This window comes from Mustela putorius, unplaced genomic scaffold, assembly GCF_011764305.1.
Source record: "Mustela putorius furo isolate JIRA1106 unplaced genomic scaffold, ASM1176430v1.1 tig00003942_pilon_pilon_pilon, whole genome shotgun sequence".
Taxonomy (NCBI): Eukaryota; Metazoa; Chordata; class Mammalia; order Carnivora; family Mustelidae; genus Mustela; species Mustela putorius.
The window spans coordinates 1,229,518-1,251,947 of NW_025422087.1; the positions used below are offsets into that span (position 1 = coordinate 1,229,518).

At 42.9% G+C, this 22,430-nt stretch overlaps 1 protein-coding gene across 3 annotated transcripts in view; it reads right to left on the minus strand.

Moving 5' to 3' along the window:
* ATP8A2 (ATPase phospholipid transporting 8A2) overlaps positions 1-22,430 on the minus strand; it is a 604,668-nt gene that overhangs the window by 495,748 nt on the left and 86,490 nt on the right. For 2 of the 3 annotated variants that reach the window (XM_045069586.1, XM_013049724.2), the window contains exon 2: positions 13,032-13,176. In XM_045069586.1, the coding sequence (XP_044925521.1) occupies positions 13,032-13,176 (145 nt within the window). Of the gene's footprint in view, positions 1-13,031; positions 13,177-13,311; positions 13,440-22,430 lie in introns of those variants that run through there. The other variant, XM_004780021.3, reaches the window with a different exon arrangement.

Below are 22,430 nucleotides of genomic sequence, written 5' to 3' on the forward strand. Positions count from 1 at the left end.
AGCGTGCTTGCCTACACAAGTTGCAGACTAGAAAAAATATACAAAACCCCTAACACCTCAAATCTACCTTGTCATTCTCTAACCTGCATGTTCACTCCTCAGTTACTCTCAGTTCCTTGCACCGAGTAGTACTCACGTACTACTGCCCCCCAACTCCCATTATAGCTTATCAACTGAATGTTGTAGCTCCCGAATAATTGGACAGTGAGCAACATGAGTTGCACTAAAGAACATTAGTGATAACTGGGGCAGATTTTCAGCTACATTATCTATAATACCACACCTTGGGTATATAACCCAAGGTGTGGTATTATATACTGGTAGGAATTTGTTCTCACCGAATTCCTACCAGACTATGAGATACAGTACTATACTTTCTGCTTACTGAGTCAAGTATCTTGGAATCCAACATTATCTCAAGGTAGAGAAAGATCTATTAGAAGCTGGAGTGACTCTCTGGCAGAGCTCATGCTGCTCCCACCTTGCTGGAAGAGGGAGACAAAAAGCTCCACACCTTCACTACTCAGCCAACAGAAGTCACTTCATACACTTCTGATCCCCTGGGGAAGGGCAGTACTGATGTAGGGGGAAGTTTGTGGTATTTTGAGGTCAATGACCTTGCCCTAACTCACTGTTGAGTAGAATTAAAAAAAAAAAATCCTCAGGAACATGAACATGTCCCCCCACCTCTCTGCCCCCAAAACTGGCCCCTAAGGACCATGCTTTTCTACTCCTCCACCCACCCACCACTTCCCACCTAACCACCCCTAGTGACTCATGCTTCTGTAATGCAACAACAACTAAACTGCACAGGGTGCTGGAAGGTTCTCAGACACAAATACGATACTATTACTTCTGCTTTACAAAGCTTCTCCTGGCTACACCTAACCATCCCTAGTCACCTGACTTATCACAGTATATCATCCATCATCCCTGCCTTCCTTCCAGGAAAGAGACACACTAAGCTTTTCTACTCCTCTGCACCTCCCCGCATGCCTTTCCCTATGCCAAGGATACCCTCCCCACATGAACCACATGAAGCACACCTGTCATTCAGGCTGACCACTACCTCTTCCAACCCAGCTCACTGATCACTCACTTGTAAGCTTCCCCCCAGCCCCTTCTGGCTGCCTCACCCCAAGCAGAGCCAAGCATCCAGCCCCAATTCAGCAGGCTTGATAAAAGGGGAGAGAAGAACAGTTCTAGTCTATATCAAACACAGGGTTAAAGGTGGTGCTAAGTCCCATTGCTGTGATCAGTCTCAGTGCTGCTGAGGTCTGAAGTCAAAACCGGAATGGGTCAGACCAGATAAACTCTCTTTTCTGGAGAAAACCTAAAGCTCGTGCCTCCAAAGTAGAAGGCAGGAAGAGGTCATCCGCTTCTATGCACATGCACCTCCAAGCAGGTAAGAAGATTTAACAACCTTTATTGAATGGATTGGCCCTGGTGCTCCCACATGGTCCTATGTAATATGGCTTGAGGAAAAGCTTCCTAAGGAGGAGAGAGGGAGTTGGGGGTGCAATGAACTAAATGGTATCCCCTGAAAATTGATATGGAAGCTCTTCTCTGCAGTGTGACGGTACTTGGAGACGGGGTCTCTGTGAGGTGATGAAGTGCAGATGAGGTCATGAGCGTGAGGCCCCATGATGGGCTTCGTGCCCATATCAGGAGGGACACCAGAGAGCTAGGTCTCTCACTTCTCCATGTTGAGTACAGAGCAAGGCAGCGGCTGTTGCAAACCAGAGAGAGAGCACACGCCAGAACTGACCATGATATTGCTAATGGTCTTGGGCTTCCAGTGTCTAGAACTACAGGAAAAATTGTGTTTATTATAGTGACAGAATGTTGTTTAAGCCGCCTATGCTATTTATATTCATGGTGGTCTGAGAGGACAAACGAGGGACAGCGGTACCCTCTCCTGCCTGTTCGCTCTGATTACTACAGAGTTCCATTTCTGAGTCCAATTAGGGGCACTGATGGAGTAACTTAGCTAATTTCAGCTCAACTAACCCTCCCAAGAACAAGTGGCTTGAGAATCATGCGATGAATCCAACCACAGATTTAAAATAAGCAAATGAAATAAATAAATAATGAATTTAAAAAATTAGCAAATGACAAGCAAAAACACTGAACTGATTCTTCTCAATAAAAGCTCTTCAAATCCACTTTACTAGGTTAAACATTAGGGTAATTAAATCAGATTAAGTCACCCAAAAGTAGTCAAAACAATCAAAATTATTAACATGAGTTGACATCCAATTATTAACTGAGAACCTTCGTAAATACACGTTGAGTGCTGACATAATAACTAATGATATTAATATATATACAGATACTTAATATACATATTAAAGTTTCATGATAGAGTGTTTTACTAATGGGACATGCAATCATGTCTGGAGATATAAATGGACATAAATCTAGAACTTCTGTGAGAGCCCTAAACCCACTCTCAAGTGTGTGTCTTCTCTCAGGCAGTCCTGAAACTGAAACCAGCCAATGTTCTTTGGAGCGACAGTTATGTGTCAAATACCAAAGATATATAGAATACTTCTCAGAATGACCAACAATGTCCCAAATTCAACTCCAAATCCTTTTTTAACTGTATCTAATATAAAACAATAAGGGCGCCTAGAAACCTGTAATTCAAGTTTTGAAGAGCTGGCGTTAAGGGAAAGGGTAGATCAGCATTTAAATGATCAAACCCAACCTCATGGATTTCAGGAAATTTCTTTGTAAAACATCCCTGCGTGTCTGACACCAACAACCGGTCAGACCTTTCCTTTTGTTCTCTGTAAGCATTGTCTCTCTTGAAAGGGATGCTGATTGGCATTTCTGAGTAAGCTCTTGCTGTCTGCTGAGTGATTGGACCATGAGTGGACTAAACACTTAGATGCTACTTTCTAGAGAAATACACAAAAGCTCACATGACTAAACTCTGACCACAGAATTTTCTGCATTCTCTTTCCAACTTTTCAACTTCTGTACAAGCAGGTCAGGTGCTATGCAAAACAGACTCTCAGTGTAGCCATCTAAGGGAATGTTGCCTGACACCCAAGGAGTAAGCACTCTCCCATCTAATTAGCACCACAAACATGTCAAGAGACGGACTCAGTCTCCTCCCACCATTATCCCTTCCCTGTCTGTCTCCAAAAAAGGACCCGAACAATTCCCAAAGCACCAACACAAAAATGGGAGTGTAGTATTCGGTTCCTGTTCTCACAGACAATTCCAGTTAGTTTTTCAAATATTTTGAGGTAAGTTTGTCCTTACAAAAGAGTCGCAAAAAATAGTACAAAGAGTCGCCATGTGCCCTTCACCCAGTTTCCCCACAGTGTTAATATGACCATAGCATAAGGATCAAAACCGATAACACTGGATGTTACTTACCTCAAGAAAATCACTAAAGCAAACACGAAAATAACACTGACACAATACTAATCTAGCTACATCATGTATTCAAAGTTCAGTCTTTACACTTTGTACTTTTTCTGTTCCAAGATCTGATTCAGAACTCACACTACATTCAGTTGTCCTGGGTCCTTAGCCTTCTCTAATTCTCGTTCAATTTTGTTTTTCACAAATCCTCATACTCAATTCTTTTTATTCAGTAAGAATCAGAAATGCTCACAAGCTCACAGAAGACAGTAAGACTTAATAAAATTTGGGAGTAGGAGACAAGGGAAATAAGTTACTAAAACTCTCAAACCAAATGCCTTTGCCTATTTTCATCAATGAGAAGGGCACAGACGAGTCTTTGATCAAGTACAAGGTATGTTCCATATCCACCTGTATAAGGGTCAACTTGTTAAAGAAATTACCATGTGAATCTGTTCTCCTAGATATTTGCTGTTTCCGTAGAAACATCGAATACAAAACTGGCCCAAGGCTGACACGATTTTTTCTGTCTCTAAAAATACACTTCAGGAAAGCTCATGCTTTCAATGGTTACCAGAAATATAGTGCTAAAGGTCCCCCAATTTGAGTATTTTTATCTGTACCATGCCTCAAAAGCCTCATCCAAGAGTGTAAACCTGACAGTGTTCTAATTACAAGAATCTTCTATGGCATTAGTTGCTGCTGGTATGTGCCAATTAAGAACTCCCAACATGCAGTGTCATTCACGTGCAGAAAATACAGAGCCTGGTTTGGAGATTAACCTAGTGTATCAACCTCTAAACTAAAACATGAAGAAATGAATGAGGGAATGGTCCCTAAGTGAGGAGAGGAGATTAGCTTAACTAATCATTTCACTGTGTATACACACATCAAATCAAGTTGTACATCTTCAATATATACAAATTAAAATATATAAATGGATCAATAAAAGCAGTGGAAATAAAACATCCTGAAGCAGTTTTGAGGTAGGTAACAGGAATGCGTTCAACAGAAATTACTATCTTTTCTAAATGATTTTCTTTATTTATTTGAGAGAGAGATAGTAAGAGAGCACAAGAGTGTAAGTGGGAGGCAAAGAGGGAGAGGCAGAGGGAGAAGCAGACTGACCGCCAAGCAGGGAGCCCAGTGAGGGGCTCAATCCCAGGACCCTGAGATCATGACCCGAGCCAAAGGCAGACACTTAACTGACTGAGCCACCCAGGTGCCCCAGAAATTACTCTTGATGAGGATGTTTATGTATTTTACCTTTGCCAACCTTGACAGAAATAGCTGTCTCAGATATGTAAACTTTGGTTGTTCAAACAATCATCTTTACATGAATCAAAGGGATGTTATGATTCTTACCAGGACCTTGGTATTTTTTATTAAGTTTTAAGCAGCCTATGTACTACAACCAGATGCTACCTAAATTCCTCAGACTTTGGAAAAGAATCATGCATCCTTTCAGCATTCAGTAATATTGGGCCTAGAACAATATATGTCATCTACCACCACTATTCATGCACAAGCTGGCATTTGAAGATTTTGTGCCCTTCATTCCGTAAGACAAACGTGCCCCCTCAGTCATTACGATCCCAGCACAATACTGCAAAACTTTGAAAGTGCCAAACCTACCATACAGTGCTCAATTTCTTTTTCTAGAAAGGCAAAAATTCTATTTAAAACTTATCTTAGGGGGCTTATCCTGGGTGGCTCAGGGGGTTAAGCCTCGGCCTTCGGCTCAGGTCATGATCCCAGGGGCCTAGGATCGAGCCCTGCATCAAGCTGTCTGCTCAGCAGAGAGCCTGCCTCCACCTCTCTCTCTGCCTGCCTCTCTGCCTACTTGTGATCTCTGTCTGTCAAATAAATAAATAAAATCTTTAAAAAAAAAAAACTTATCTTAGCAAAAACAATATTAAACAATTTTCCTTTAAAACAAAACCAGAATAAATGCAATAGCTTGACAAAGCCCAAGTTATTGGTTTAATGAAGATTTTTGTTAGCTAGAACTCCCACCTGAAATGACTCATTCAAAACAGTATCTGTAAACATTCCCAACTTGCTTTGAAGACCTCATTTCAAACTGCCTCATAGCCTTGAAACTCACTATTCCAAATGGCATGCTGATAATCACATTATTATTTTTTTTTTAATTTTTATTTTTTATAAACATATATTTTTATCCCCAGGGGTACAGGTCTGTGAATCACCAGGTTTACACACTTCACAGCACTCACCAGATCACATACCCTCCCCAATGTCCATAATCCCACCCCTTCTCCCAAACCCCCTCCCCCCGGCAACCCTCAGTTTGTTTTGTGAGATTAAGAGTCACTTATGGTTTGTCTCCCTCCCAATCCCATCTTGTTTCATTTATTCTTCTTCTACCCACTTAAGCCTCCATGTTGCATCACCACTTCCTCATATCAGGGAGATCATATGATAGTTGTCTTTCTCTGCTTGACTTATTTCGCTAAGCATGATACGCTCTAGTTCCATCCACGTCGTTGCAAATGGCAAGATTTCATTTCTTTTGATGGCTGCATAGTATTCCATTGTGTATATATACCACATCTTCTTGATCCATTCATCTGTTGATGGACATCTAGGTTCTTTCCATAGTTTGGCTATTGTGGACATTGCTGCTATAAACATTCGGGTGCATGTGTCCCTTTGGATCACTACATTTGTATCTTTAGGGTAAATACCCAATAGTGCAATTGCTGGGTCATAGGGCAGTTCTATTTTCAACATTTTGAGGAACCTCCATGCTGTTTTCCAGAGTGGCTGCACCAGCTTGCATTCCCACCAACAGTGTAGGAGGGTTCCCCTTTCTCCGCATCCTCGCCAGCATCTGTCATTTCCTGACTTGTTGATTTTAGCCATTCTGACTGGTGTGAGGTGATATCTCATTGTGGTTTTGATTTGTATTTCCCTGATGCCGAGTGATATGGAGCACTTTTTCATGTGTCTGTTCGCCATCTGGATGTCTTCTTTGCAGAAATGTCTGTTCATGTCCTCTGCCCATTTCTTGATTGGATTATTTGTTCTTTGGGTGTTGAGTTTGCTAAGTTCTTTATAGATTCTGGACACTAGTCCTTTATCTGATATATCATTTGCAAATATCTTCTCCCATTCTGTCAGTTGTCTTTTGATTTTGTTAACTGTTTCCTTTGCTGTGCAAAAGCTTTTGATCTTGATGAAATCCCAGTAGTTCATTTTTTCCCTTGCTTCCCTTGCCTTTTGCGTTGTTCCTAGGAAGATGTTGCTGCGGCAGAGGTCGAAGAGGTTGCTGCCCGTGTTCTCCTCAAGGATTTTGATGGATTCCTTTCGTACATTGAGGTCCTTCATCCATTTTGAGTCTATTTTTGTGTGTGGTGTAAGGAAATGCTCCAATTTCATTTTTCTGCATGTGGCTGTCCAATTTTCCCAGCACCATTTATTGAAAAGGCTGTCTTTTTTCCATTGGACATTCTTTCCTGCTTTGTCGAAGATTAGTTGACCATAGATTTGAGGGTCTATTTCTGGGCTCTCTATTCTGTTCCATTGATCTATGTGTCTGTTTTTGTGCCAGTACCATGCTGTCTTGATGATGACAGCTTTGTAATAGAGCTTGAAGTCCGGAATTGTGAGAGGAGGAGTCAAGATGGCGGAGAAGTAGCAAGCTGAGACTGCTTCAGCTAGCCGGAGATCAGCTAGATAGCTTATCTAAAGATTGCAAACACCTGAAAATCCAACGGCAGATCGAAGAGAAGAAGAACAGCAATTCTGGAAACAGAAAAACAACCACTTTCTGAAAGGTAGGACCGGCGGAGAAGTGAATCCAAAGCGACGGGAAGATAGACCCCGGGGGGAGGGGCCGGCTCCCGGCAAGCGGCGGAGCAACCGCACACAAAATCAGGACTTTTAAAAGTCTGTTCCGCTGAGGGACATCGCTCCAGAGGCTAAACCGGGGCGAAGCCCACGCGGGGTCAGCGTGGCCTCAGGTCCCGCAGGGTCACAGAAGGATCGGGGGTGTCTGAGTGACGCAGAGCTTGCGGGTATTGGAACGGGAAAGCCGGCTACAGAGACAGAGCCGACAGTAAGCTCGCAGCTCCGTGTTACCTTGAACCGGTCGCAGGCTCGGTGAGCTCGGAGCGCGGCCGGAGGTCAGGCAGACGGGAGTAACTGGGCGCTGTTCTCTGAGGGCGCACTGAGGAGTGGGGCCCTGGGCTCTCGGCTCCTCCGGGCCGGAGACCAGGAGGCCGCCATTTGTATTCCCGTCCTCTGGAACTCTAAGGAAAGCGCTCAGGGAACAAAAGCTCCTGAAAGCAAACCCAAGCGGATTACTCACCCCGGCCCCCCCGGGTAAGGGCGGTGCAATTCCGCCTGGGGCAAAGACACTTGAGAATCACTACAACAGGCCCCTCCCCCAGAAGATCAACAAGAAATCCAGCCGAGACCAAGTTCACCTACCAAGGAGTGCGGTTTCAATACCAAGGAGAGCAGCAGAATTCCAGAGGAGGAGAAAGCCAAGCACGGAACTCATGGCTTTTTTCCTGTGATTTTTTTTTAGTCTTGCAGTTAATTTAATTTTTTCTTTTTCATTTTTTTTTTTTTCTCGCCTTCGGGTAAAATTTTTTTTTTAACTGTTACCTTTTTCTTTTTTAACGATTTTTTACTAGTTTATCTAATATATATATATATTTTTTTACATTTTTCTTAGGTGTTTTCTTTTTTTAAAAATTCTTTTCTTTTCTTTTTATTTTTTTTTCTTTTCTTTTTGTTTTTTTTTTTTCTTTCTTTCTTCTTTCTTCCTTTTTGAACCTCTTTTTATCCCCTTTCTCCCCACTCACGATTTTGGATCTCTTCTAATTTGGTTAAAGCATATTTTCCTGGGGTTGTTGCCACCCTTTAGTATTTTACTTGCCCCTTCATTTACTCTTATATGGTCAAAATGACAAGACGTAAAAATTCAACACAAAAAAAAGAACAAGAGGCAGTACCGAAGGCTAGGGACCTAATCAATACAGACATCGGTAATATGTCAGATCTAGAGTTCAGAATGACAATTCTCAAGGTTCTAGCCGGGCTCGAAAAAGGCATGGAAGATATTAGAGAAACCCTCTCGAGAGATATAAAAGCCCTTTCTGGAGAAATAAAAGAACTAAAATCTAACCAAGGTGAAATCAAAAAAGCTATTAATGAGGTGCAATCAAAAATGGAGGCTCTCACTGCTAGGATAAATGATAATCACATTAAAAGATTGCATACACCTGATCTTGATTGAATCCATTTGCTCATGCTTTGATCAAGATATTTTTTTTTTATTTTGATCAAGATATACTTGATTCAAGATATTTTCTGGAAAAAAAAACTTTTGACTTTAAACATTTTTTTAAATTTAGATGTAAAAACTAAGATTCACCAGCAGGTTGCTCTAAATAGCAAGCTTTCCATAAGCATTTAATATTTAACTTAAAACACTAAAGAGGAAACAATATCATTCATATGAAATGTCTGGAACAGGAAAATCTACAGAGATAGAAAGGAAATGAGTGGCTGCTCAGGGCTGGAGGAAGAAGAGGTAGGAAGAGGGCAGCTAAAGGGCATGGGATTTCTTCTGGAAGTGATTAGAATGTTCTAAAATTGACTGTGGTGATGGTTGTACAATTCTGAATATTCTAAAAGATGTTAAATTGTATACTTCAGGTAGATGGATTATCCAGTATATAAAGTATATCTCCAAAAGCTATTAAAAATATTTAAGAGGAGATTGTACACCACAAAAAAGATCCCCACCAGTTAGGTGGACATATACACAATACACAATACTACATATTTATATATATATATACATACATATATATGTATGTATGTATATGTACATATATATGTACATTATAATATTCCATTAATAACTTCTTATTTCTAAAGGATGAAGAAGGGGGTGATTGTCTTCATAATTAAGGCCCTAGAAAAACTAGTGCTTAAGAGAAAAAGACCATGTCTATTTCTTCATGATTACAATAACTCAAATTCACTGGCTTCAATAATGTTCTAAAATTGACTTACACCTACCACAGCTTCAAATCAATCACTGGTGTTATTTTCAGTGTCAAGAACAAGAGCAAGGTTTAGAGAGACAGCTACTGACATGGGGCAGACCCTCCTAGAATTTCAAGGAATTGCTTGAGATTTGGAATTACGATGGCTGGCATTCTCCCAAGGGTGCCAAGGCCACAGTCAACTCCAGCAGCAACTTACTCCTACTCACCAGGCCAAGCCTCTTTATTGGATACATTAGTTGAAACATTATCCCTAGACGTTCAGTGCCTGTCTTGAATTGTACCATTCAACCCTTCACCAACCTTCCATAGTACCTGACAACCACGTCCCTCCTTAGCAAACTTTAATCCCTTTTCTGAAGTCAAAATGCCAGGTACCCGTAAAGGCAGTCACAGTGCAATGACCATGATCCAAGGCTCCGAGCCAGAGAGGGCTTAGGGTGGGAAGGCAGTAAGAACACCAGCTTCCTGAGGTATACCCTTGACCCCTGGATCTGTCCCAGTCAGTCTCTTCGTTTCAAAAATTGATTTAGAAGCAAATGCTCTGGGATAAATACTCCATACCCCTGCTTCAAAAAAAGAGAGAAAGAAAGAAAGAAAGAAAGAAAGAAAGAAAGAAACCCTTTTTCAAGAAAAATGCAGAAAAAAATAATTTTATCAACTCTCTTTTATGAAAATATTCCCTTGAATAGTTTTATCAACTTTTAGCAAATTTTCATGGCCCAGAAAAAAAGTGTTACTAAGATAATTAATATTTTTATACGACTTGACTTCAGCAATATTAAAGTACAAAAATAATGTGGCTCAACATTTTGTAAAATCCTTAAGCTTTAATACCAAGTTTTATAATCAGTTCCTTAATGAACTAGAAGTCATTGGTAATTCTCCCAAATATAGAATGGAGATGAAACAAATACTCAGAAGTCATTTTATAAAATAGCAAGGGCCACATTTTAATTTCTTAGACCCTATTCAGTGTATTCTGAAACTCATGTTCATAGTATATGCCATGAACTCAGAAACTATATGAATATTTAATATGATATATTGCAACTAATGCAATTATACTCTTATACAAGACTTTAAATACAATAGTTGGTAGCTGCGAACTCTATTCCTAGCCAACTCCACTGTATATTCCCATACTTATTCCTCCCCCACTCCAAAAATGTACAAATGGAAATATACAACAGGTAGCCACTTGAAAAATCAGATAACAAAATCAGCCTCAAAAGTCAGCTTTGCACTGGATTACAGAACAAGTAGTAAAGCCACATTACCAAGGCTCTTAAAAATCTTCACCTTCCATATAATGGAAAATGTAAATAAAACAAAGACCCTTATTTTCCCAACTTTAAGCATGCTTAAATGGATACTAAAATCAAAGAAAATAAGAGGAATTAAGTAAAAATACTACCTGAAAACATCTTAAAATTTAAAAAGAAAATTCTTCAAAAGAAAAAAATTCAATTCTGCATCCTTATATTGTGCGTGTGTATTACCCTAACACATTTACTATTCAAAGACTATCATATAGTGAAATATATAGCATAGTACTGTATTTATAAATTTCCTGAACCCCAAAATCAAGCAAAGAAAAAAGAGACAGGATATAATCTTTTATAAAGTAACCTTTCCATATTTTTAAAAGCAATTGAATAGAAATAGATATAAGGAATGAAGAAATGAAACTGTATTGGCAATAAAGGATTCCAGACTGTTTTAAGTACGTTCACAGAGTTGAGCAATCACCACCTCAGAATGAAACCCCACGTACATTAGCCATCACTCCCATTTCTCAGTCTTTTCCCGCTACCCTAGCCCTAACAGTCACTCATCTAGGTCTCAATGGATTTGCCTCTTGTAGACATTTCCTGCCTGGCTTCTTTCATTTAGTGCAATGTTTAGGTCTCACCCCTATTGTAGCATGTATCTCTATTCTGGCCCTTGTTACGGCCGGTAGTATTCCATCGTATGGACAGACCACATGGTATTAGGTTGTTCCACATCGTGAATAATGCTGCTCCGATCATTTGTGTAACTGTGTAACCTGTGTAACCTGTGCACACAGGTTTTCTTTGATCTTGGGTAGACATAGCTAGAAGGATTGGTGGGTCTTATGGTAATTACACATTTACCCTTTGGGGAACTGCCAAACTGTGTTCCAAAGCAGCTGCACCGTTATTCATTCCCATCATCAACGTATACAGAGGGCTTCCATTTCTCCCCATGCTCGCCAACACCTAATGCCTGTTATCTATTTGATTAGAGCCATGTGAGTGTGTGAAGTAATAATTCATTGTGGCACATGCTCCGTATTTTAAACCAAGCCACTCTTTCTTCAATGGGCCCTCAGCTACTCTTTCTTCAATGGGCCCAGCTACTCTTGTAGGCTACACTTTGAAGTAAAGAACATGTTCCAATGGTCATTCTTAAAACCGAAAATAAAGCCAGGATAACCTAACACTCCCTTAATAAGTGAGGGTATCACCTCCATTTAAATGCACCACTCTTCTACCACAAACTCTATCAAGCTATAATCATGCCCAACAGCCAAACCTTTTCAATTCAGATGTCAGGCTAAGCATCCCACATAAGCATCAATGCTGTAATGGAATACTTAAACATGCAACGAAGATTTAACCAGAGCTTTCCAGAAATACCGGATTGAATTCAAGCTCGTCAATAATCCATGTGTAACCAGATCATTTAACTTGTCTACATCTGAGCATGGAGTTCTGAGCCATTCACAGAACTACATCCTCTGAAGTCACTCAGGTAAATTTGTCTAAGTCTGAAAGTTTAATGAAATTTGAAAAAGTACCAACGCCCATGCCTAAAGATCTAGCCTTGCGCAGCAGAAAGAATCTAAGCTATAGTAAGAGAAGGTGGGTGCTCCTTGCAGCTCTATTATTCAGTAGCTATATCACCACAGGTACATTATTTAGTATCTTTCTATCTCCGTTTCCGGATGTGAAGGTAATGCCTTCAAGAGGTTACGAGGATTCCCTGATCTAGTACAGCTAAAGCATCTAACACAGTAGCCAGCCATAAAGTAGATACTTAAATATTAGCGGAGAGATGGATGAAAGCTAACTCTAGGCAAAGTTTCCCAGCAAATAAAGACCTCATAACCAATATTGGGGACCAGGTAGGGCTGAATGCGAGTCCTTGTGACCTGTGGGATTCCTTTATAAAGCAATTCCCCACATTATGGTCTGCAAATTGATAAGGTGAGCTGTCATTTGGCTTAGAACAGGGCTAGGAGGAATTCTTGGAAGGGAGCCCAGGGACGAAAAGATAAGAGACCTCATTTTTGTCAGGGACACAAAAATAAAAACTTCCTTAGGTCTCACGGAAAGCCTGAGCCCAGAACAGATCCCACGGAGAGAAAGATAAAGGCTGTATTCACACGACCCCATTGGAAGCGCAGGTAGAGACCGCCAGGCTCTAAGGGGACGGGGAGGGGGTGGGGAAAGGAAGGGGCTGGCGGAAGAGAGAGGGGTGGGGGCTGACTAGGTGTGTGGAAAAGCTACCAAGAGGAAGACGAACCCCATCCCAGCTGTGAATTAAATGTCCTTGCGTCTCTCCGCCGCCTTCCCCTACCTGATCTGGTTGTCACGGAATTTGTTGAGATGCGGTTGGTTGAGGTAAATGGTGCGGGCTGGTGCCTCCAGCTGGTCTCCAACAGACGTGGCCCGGGACATCTCATCCTCTGCCTTCTTGTAGCCCGAAGAAGGACGAACAGGTCCTGCAGAGATGGGGCGCGGGCAGAAAACAAAACACAAAGAAGTCACGCCAGGCGAGAGGCAGCGAACGCGGGCTGCTGGCGGGCGGGGACCAGCTGGGAAGGATGCTCTGGGCGCTGCCGGGCCCGCCTATGTACCTTGGCTCCCCCTGGAGACCTGCCGCCGCGGCTGCTCCCGGCTCCGCCCCGCCCCCTCCCGCGCCCCACCCCCGCCCTGGTCCCCTGGGCGCCGAGGAGGGAGCCTCTGCCTCCGACAACTCCGCCCCGCCCCCTCCCGCGCGGCTGCAGCGTGAGGCCCGGCTGGCAGGGGCACCGCGGCGGGCTGCAGGGGCGGGGAGGGGCCGCGGGGACCGCGGAGCTGGGGCCTCCCGCCTCGTCCCCCGGTGAGCTCCCCCTGCGGGCCCAGGGACTGCGCTCCGGAACTCGGTTTCCTGGGCTGCTTTGATTGTGCTTGGGACAAAGACACCGGCAAAGGGAATGTGCCCTGCATTCAGTCACCGCATAAAAGGATGGTGAAAGCACATCTCCATGCCCTACAAACGATATTCCCAACCCTCTGGGTGATGGGCTTGGCTCCACAGAGATCCTGAATGCACCAGCTGCTTTTCTCCCCAGAAACGCCCGGCAACCTGAGGGATGCAGGATCTTTCATTTCATTGCTCAGGTTAGGTGTCTGTGGTTAAGACACAAGCAGGTCTGTCTCCTTAAGAGTTGATTTCGGTCCTACAGTCAAGCTTCTCTGAGAGCTCAACCTCCCCATAACCTTTAGGCAGGGAGGTGTTGGCTTGGAAGATAATGATGTGCCCATTACTCACATGGCTACACCTGAGTGCACACACAGCTGATCAACCCCATCTCCAACAAGAGGTATTCAGCATCACAAGGGGCAACCCACCTCAAGAAGGGACCTTCAGGGAGGGGTGCCTGAAGCAAAGGATCACAGAGGAAGAAATGCCTATACAGCCTCCTCTCCTTTTCCTCACGTTGTTTCCACTATAGTATCTGCCACGCTTTCCACCTATCAAAGAGATGAATGATGTCTCCTGTTTGGGAAACGGACATCTCATTTCAGTCACCGTCTACTTCACAGCTACAACAAATATTCACTGACAGGGAAAAATCTTGAAATAGAAAATTTTGGCTATTGAAGTGTGTCATCTTTTTTCAGTGATTATAATCCTATTATAATTTTTATCACAAGAGGGGACAACCAAAACGTGAAATCGGTTGAGAGCTGACATACTACCCCGGAGAGTATTCGTAACTGGGTCCCTGGCCACACCAACCTGGCTATTCCCCATTAAGGGACTGTATCCTCAGATCCTCACCCTCCTCCAGGCTCCAACCTCCCGGGTTCCTCTGGCTTCTGGAGTTGGGGAGAGAGGGGAACTACTTTACCCTCAACTTACAGACAAGGGACAGCAGAGAGCAAAACTCCCTACTTCGAGCCTATCTGGCCTGAGAGTTCAGGCTCTCAAACCTCGGTCAGAGAAGGCTGGGTTTTTGTTTTTGTTTTTTTAATTTTTATTGTGTTATGTTAGTCACCATAGAATACATCATTAGTTTTTGATGCAGTATTCCAAGATCCACTGTTTATGTACAACACAGAGTGTTCCATGCAATCCGTGCCCTCCTTAATACCCACCACCAGGCTCACCCATCCTCCCACTCCACCTCTCCTCTAAAACCCTCAGTTTGTTTCTTGGTCTGGGTTTTAAAGCATTTGCTGATTTGGAGCACCTAGGTGGCTCAGCAGTTAAACGTCTGCCTTCGGTCCAGGTCATAATTCCAGAGTCCTGGGATCCAACCCCATGTTGGGCTCCTTGCTCGGTGGGGAATCTGTTTCTCTCTCTGCCCCTGGCCCTGCTTGTGCTCTCTCATTCTTGCTCTGCACACTCAATCTCTCAAATAAATAAATAAATAAAGCATTTGCTGATTTAAGGCACATAGGCTAGTTTCAAAAATATTCCCTATATAAAAATACTGCTTTTCTCTTGGTCCACTTATTATGCTTTGTCTCCAGCATTTATCATCATTACCTGACATTATTCATCTAGTCTAGCTTCCCAAGGCCAAGGGCAGATGCTCCAGGACAACAGAACATGTTTTGTGCACTACAGTGATCTCGACACCTACGACAGTGCCTGGCACATAATGGGCATTCATATTTGCTAATAGAATAAATCATTTTCTTACAAAGCCTTGCTTTGAATTCTCCAGGCAGAGATGCAGTGATATGCACAGAGGGCTCAAAGGCCATATACTCGTATGGGTCAGAATAGTTCATTGCGGGGCACCTGGGTGGCTCAGTAATTAAGTATCTGCCTTCAGCTCAGGTCATGATCCCAGGATGTGGGATCAAGCCCCACATCGGGCTCCCTGCTCAGCGAGAAGCCTGCTTCTCCCTCTCCCACTCCCCTTGCTTGTGTTCCCTCTCTCACTGTCTCTCTGTCAAATAAATAAATAAAATCTTAAAAAAAATTAATAGTTCATTGCTTACACTGTGTTCACTCAGTGGCTCTCCACCCTTACTGCATGGTGCCACCACCAATGGAGCTCCCACAATTAACTAAATCCTGGGCCCAACCTCCCAGATTCTGCCTAGTTTTACTATGCTTTAAAGTAACAAAAAAGGCGGGGGGGTGCTGCGTGGCTCAATCAGTAGGGCCCTGACTGTCAATCTCAACTCAGGTCTTGATCTTAGGGTTGTGAGTTCAAGCCCCATGTTGGACTCCATGCTGGGTGTGGAGCCTACTTAAATAATAATAATAATAATAATGTAACTTAAGAGATAGGAGAGGGCAGCCACAGTTGAGAATCACTTGTTTATATGCTGCTGGGAACACAAAAAAACAAGAGATCTGGCTCCTGCTATCAAAAACTTTAACCAGTTTAAGGCTAAGGTATAACCATGGTTACCAATAAGCCACAGTTCATGACAAGTGACTAAGAGTGGGCTTGAAGGTGCCAAGAAAGGTCAGGAGTCAGCAGCCTGTTCATGCTTGAGGAGAGCTGGTCAGAACAGAGTTTGAGGACAGAGATGAAAGCCTTAAAGTATGGGTAAGGTTTCTATTAGGAAAGAGAAGGTCAAGGATAGTTGAGGGAAGAAGAAAGAGCTTAGGCAAAGGCCCAAGTAGACAAGATGTATATGAAACCAATTGAACCAAACAAACAAAAACGAGCAGTGAGGGTCTTGGGGGGATGGGGGAGGGCAGTGGGGTGGGGGGACAAAAAAACTGGGGTGGATTTAAATGCCGGGCAAAGAAGCTTCAACTACATCCTGAAGGTCAAATGAAGTCCCAGATGGTTTCTAAGCAGAGGAAAAATACAATTGGCAGTGATAGACAAGTAGGAGCAAAAAGAGGGGAGACCTTGTAGATAAGGAGATCAGGTAGGAAATTAATTCCACATCTAGAAGCAAGATGTTAAAAAGAAAAAATTAAATGGAGAATGGGCAAAAAACATGGACAGAAGAACCACCTCAGAAGAGAGCCCTGTAAGACTTTTTTTGGACTGAGTGTGTGGGCCAGGAAAAAAAAAAAAGAACATTGGGTAATTGGGATTTGAAGAAGAGATGATTGGGACAAAAAAGCACTACTTATAGAAATAAGAACGGAAACAGTTTTCCCAAACAAGAATGTAAGTGTAGGATAACAAATATTGGGGTACAAAACAGTTATACCATTAGTAATAGAATTGCATGAAATAGTGTCTCCCAAGCATCTACCATACATGAAGCCGGCTCACCCTTCTATATTACAACAGGGAGAGTCCTAGAATGTTATTCTAGGTAGCAATCATGAGAGTTCTCTCCTACCTAAGACTCTGGTAATTTTCTTCTACCTCAGTGGCCTCATCCTGACCCAATCCTGCTTTGGAGAAAAACATTAATCTTTTCAATATATCACACATCTGTTGAAAATGTATTGCCTAAAGAAAACACTATACCATATATAGTGAAGCACATTATGACTAAGGTTTCAAATTCAGACTCATGAGATGAATCCTGAGCTAATGCATTTTGAAAATACCACCAGGCAAAATTAGAGTAGATGCTTACCACTCCCCCATACAAACAAGCACAGTGTCAGCAGACAGTGGGAGTTCAATAAATATCTGTTGAGAAAGAAACCAAAGTAAAAAGGATAAAGAGAAACAAGAGTAAGCAAATGGACAAGCACCTAGCTTCCCTACTACAAAATGAAAATGCAGACAAGAAAGAGGACAGACAAGGGCATGAGGGCGGGGACTTCGTCTTGCTCATGGCTTTAGCACCATCATCCCAAATAATGCCAAAGCAGTAGGCAGTCTGTAAATACAGACAAATAAAGGGCTAATGTAGCAGGTCCCTTTTGAGGATGCTTAGCCAGCTGCAGAAGCCCAGACTCCCTTATCTGGTAACTGTACCCTTCCCCTCCCACATATAGGCCAGGGAGCCCCCAGACAGGTCTATAAAATGCAATCCCCTTCATCCATCACAGCTCTCTGTCCTGAGGACAGTTACTTGGTCTAAGTTGAACAATTAGGAGTCTTCTGGAAAGGACAGGGGACCTAAAGAAGATGGTTTCTGTATATGGCTGCTCTATGAACATACACTCTCTGGGTCTCGTAGCATCTTCTACCCCTGGCGTAGACCGGGGAGTAAGGGTTTCTTTCAGAATGAAGATGAAGCTGTTTCATGGAGAGCAACAGAAACGGTCACAACAACCTTGTGGATTCTGGGTAAATTCCCCTCCTAGATGCTAGCTATATTAGGGTCTTCGGGTCCATGACCCACCCTGAATAACCAGAAATGTTAACCAATACTGTAAGGGAGCACACAGAGAACCTACTTTTCCCTTTAAGACAGATGAGCAAGTAAGGCTAACAAGGAGGGAGAAATATCTATTCACATATAGATCACCCTGGTGGGGGGGCAAGGGGTGGTCGCTGGAGGTAAGGTTTTAGTTGCGTCTGACACAGGAGCCCTGAAATGCCGCAACCCACACCCAGGGAAGCCAGATCTGACAGAGGAACCTCTGCATGGCAACATTTAGGTTTAGATAAACCCAGAAAGAGCTGGAAGGTGATCAGCTAAATAAAGAAGCCCCTCCTCCTTTGAGACTTTCTGCCAGGATAGGAGAAAGAATTCTAAGAAACAGAGATGGTTGATAAGCACAGTCTCCTGGTGGAGGGCATTCTCTACAAGGATAGATGAAGACTCGGGAAGGGGCAGAGGAAAGCAGGCTAGTTCTCATGCACATGCCACTGACACCCACTACTCTTCCACGGGCCCCAAGCCACACTGCGGCTCTAGCTTGCCTGTGAATCTCCTCTGACTCACTTTGTTCATGTCCTGGCTCAAATTTCTCATTCCACTCACACAGCCTGTCTGTGGCAACAGGGAGGTGAAGTCACTAGCTAGGAAGCAGGGACAGTGCTAGACTTCCCACTGGCAGGTGAGCAGATAGAAGTAAGGACAATGCCTCGTGTCTCCTCATTACATAAATTAATTCCATGGAGATTGTTCTGGGAAGAGAATGAGAAATCTTAACAGGTTTCAGAAATTTGTTCCTATCTAATTAAGTAGATATTATTTTATGACTATTTATATAACATACATATTAGCATGAATAAAATTAGTCCAGGGAGTTAAGAACCTCAAAGAGTTAAACACAAAAGGGGAGTTATTGTCAGGCCAATTTTTACTAAGTATTTCATTGCCTTAAGCAACACAGAAATAAACCCTTCACTCTGAACTGCAGCATTTTTCTCTAACTCAGAACTCCAGAAGATGCTGGTAAATTATCTAGTCCACTTCCCTTGCAAAGAAGTTTTACTGTCTCACAGTAGAAATTCTTGGGAAAGAAATACTCTAGTCTTGCTAAATCAGAAACCTATTAAAGTGGTGAACCTTTTCCTAGAACCTCTGCAACTAGCTCTGTGGGTAGTCAGAATTTGGTTAGACACTGTTGTAAGACAGAGAATTTGGCTGGTCTCCGTCCTGGCTTTCTGGGTAAGCTTCTGCCGCCTTGGAACCATCCCAGTGACTGGAGTGTCTTTGTTATTCATGGTGGGCCCCGGGGACCACACCCACTTTTATGCTTATGAGGTGACCCTGGTGGGCCCCTAGACCATTTTAGAATGGGGGTTGACCTTGCCAGAAAAACCAACCATGTGTTTAGAGGGTTGGGGTCTGACCTCCCAACTCTGGAGAGGAAGGGGGACCAGAGACTGGAATTCAAACATGTGACCAATGATCCGATTAATAATGTGTATGTAATGAAACCCCAATAAAAACTATGGACACCAAAGTTCAGTGACAGGCCCTAAGAACATGGAAACTTCATATGTGGAATCCTCCCAGACCTCTCCCTGTGGTCTTTCTCCATTTGGCTGGTCCTGATTTGTATCCTTTAGGATAAAACCTGTAATTCTGAGTATAATGACTTTCTGAGTTCTCAGTATTTCTAGTTTATTATTGAAACCAAAGAAATAACGGGAATCCTTGCATTTGTAACTATTTGGTCAGAAGTACAGGTGGCCAAGGTATCCCAGAGATTGCAGCTGCTGTCTGAAGTAAAGAAGGTCTCCTAGAAAATTGTGCCCTTAACCTAAAAGGTCTGAGCGAACTCTGGCCTCACAGTTGCAGACATTACTCTGTGAACTCTAGAATGACAGAACCAAAAGGGAGACTTTACAAGCAATCACAGAAGTATACTAGGTCAGACCCATGGTAGGATGAGAAGCCAGATCTGCAGAAACTTGAATCCAAGGCTCCGTCCATTAGGACAGGCTGCCTCTATGAGCTTTGGCAAGTCAGGACAGCATTTGAGCCCTGGTTTCTTCATCCGCAAAACAGAAATCAATGGTCTAAATCTAGGATTGGCAAACTTTCTGTAAAGGGTCAGACAGTAAATATTTTAGGCTTTGATCTACATATGACCTCTATTTTTTAAACATAAAAATCTTTTTTTTTTTTTTAAAGATTTTATTCATTCGACAGAGAGAGATCACAAGCAGGCAGAGAGGCATGCAGAGAGAGAGAGAGAGGGAAGCAGGCTCCCTGCTGAGCAGAGAGCCCAACGCGGGACTCGATCCCAGGACCCTGAGATCATGACCTGAGCCGAAGGCAGCGGCTTAACCCACTGAGCCACCCAGGCGCCCTAAACATAAAAATCTTAAAAAGGTAACAATTCTTCTCTCATGGGCCAGATTTGGCCCACAGGCCATAGTTTGCTGACTCTTCATAAAAACTAAGTTCTTTCACAGCTAACAAAATGATTACATGCCAACTTCCACTTCAAGGAAATAATAACTACCTTCCATATCAACAAAACAGAATATCCAAGTCTTTGGGCTTTTGTTACTGGAGTTAAGTTAACTTTGTATTTTCTCCTAATTTTTTAGGTACTTTAAAAGTATGTGAAAAATGGTTCTCTCTACCTCTAGAAAAATTTCCTGGAAAACAGGACAATCATCGTAGAGCTTCATAACAAGAGGCATGTGTGTGTGTGTGTCCCCTCCGCTTCCCAAAAGGTGTTCAAGTTCAACTCTGGCCTCTACTCTACATTTACGAAGATGTTTCATAATCCTTCAGAACACAACAGAAAGCAGTCCGGCAGCTGGGGAAGCACTTGAGCTGGTTATTCCTCCTAATCAAACACACACAATGAAAATGCAGTGCAAATGCGTGATGTGATTATTCCAGCCCTGGCGGACACATTTTGGAGGTCTTTTCTAGACCCCACTTGGCACAAACTGCATTTCTCCGAATACAGCAACTGTAATCCATTTCTACCCAAGGATTAAAAAGAAACACAAAGAGAGAGGGACACTCTTTGCTGCCAATACTTACTGGCTTCTCTTGTCTCTTTTTCAGGGATAGAGAAAGTGAGAGGGGAAGTAACTGGCCCTGGACTATTTAGGATTTTAAATACTGTTGGGTGCTGAATTTATTGAAGCACAGATTGGGCCCTTCCTAGATCTAAGGCATTTTGCCAGGTAGAGGGAGGGAAAGGTATGCAGTTTAAGCCACGAACTTAAGCTCTAGGAGAAACAACAGAAATCAATGAGACCAAGGAAAAGGAGAACCCAGAGGACAGAGAAGACTGCCAGTCTCATCTACGGCCAAAGAGCGGGGCAACTTCATGGGGGAAGCATTTGAACCAGACTTACAAAAACAAGTATGGCAGTCTAACTGGGTTGTGTGGAAAAGAGCGTCCCAGGAACCACGGCGTGTGAGCCAAGACACGTGCCAGTGATAATTTATTTACAATCTCGTTGGCTCTGGCACCATGGGTGAAAGTGGAGACACGGTAATCTGAGGCGTTCTTTCCAGTAAGTGCAGCAATGCCAATCAGCCTTCTTTTTCTCGAAACCTGTTTTTACACCTTAGATCATTTAACTAATTCTAATTCAAATACAAGAAAAGGCAAATGTGTTTTCAAGGAAATATCTTTAATATGTAAAAGCTCACCAACCAAAAAGAAATGCTAGATTTTACAATACTCAGTTCAGAGGATCATTCTATACGGACTGGATTGGCTGAGGCTTGAAACACAAGTCCCGTGGCTTCTCTGTAGCAACACCCTGTGTTGCTAGGAGAGATACTCATTACTCCTGGGGCCAGGAAACTGGGCGCAAGTTAAGGACATCAACCTTAAAAATTGCGATTCAGTACACATGAATGCAGTCTCTGAACAGTGACTCTCCTAGGAGAGGTGCAGTTTTCTCCCAAGGTGTTTTGCCTGTCCTCAGCATTTGGAAGACACACAGTGTCTGTGGCCAGTGGTTGGAGGGAGGGGGTAGATTCACTACATGTTGTCTCACAGCTAACCCACCTGTCCAGTGTCATTAGTGACCAATACCTCTCTTGCTCATGGTCATCAGCCCCCTATCAGCAGCCATGCCAGGATCAGCCCCTGGAAGGCCCACTAGCTTTTAAATCTGTTCCCAGACCACATGAAAAGTATAGGTGGGCAAGTCAGGAAAATGAGACCTCGCCTTACCCAGTTTTATCCTCGGGTATATCACATGTCTCCCCTTTGATTGGGGAAACTGCCCCCAGAGAGGAAAAAAATTAAGATGTTTCTTTTCAGATTGATGTCTTTTCTTGCCACCTCTCTCCCTTCCACATCCTGAAGAGCAAAAGGACAGGTAAGCTCCTTCATGTACGTCCCTGACATCATTCTCTTTCTGAATTCCAAACAACCCTTTACAAACCCACTGAGATAGCTCTTCTTCAATGCAGAACATGCTTACAGTCAAGCCCTCTA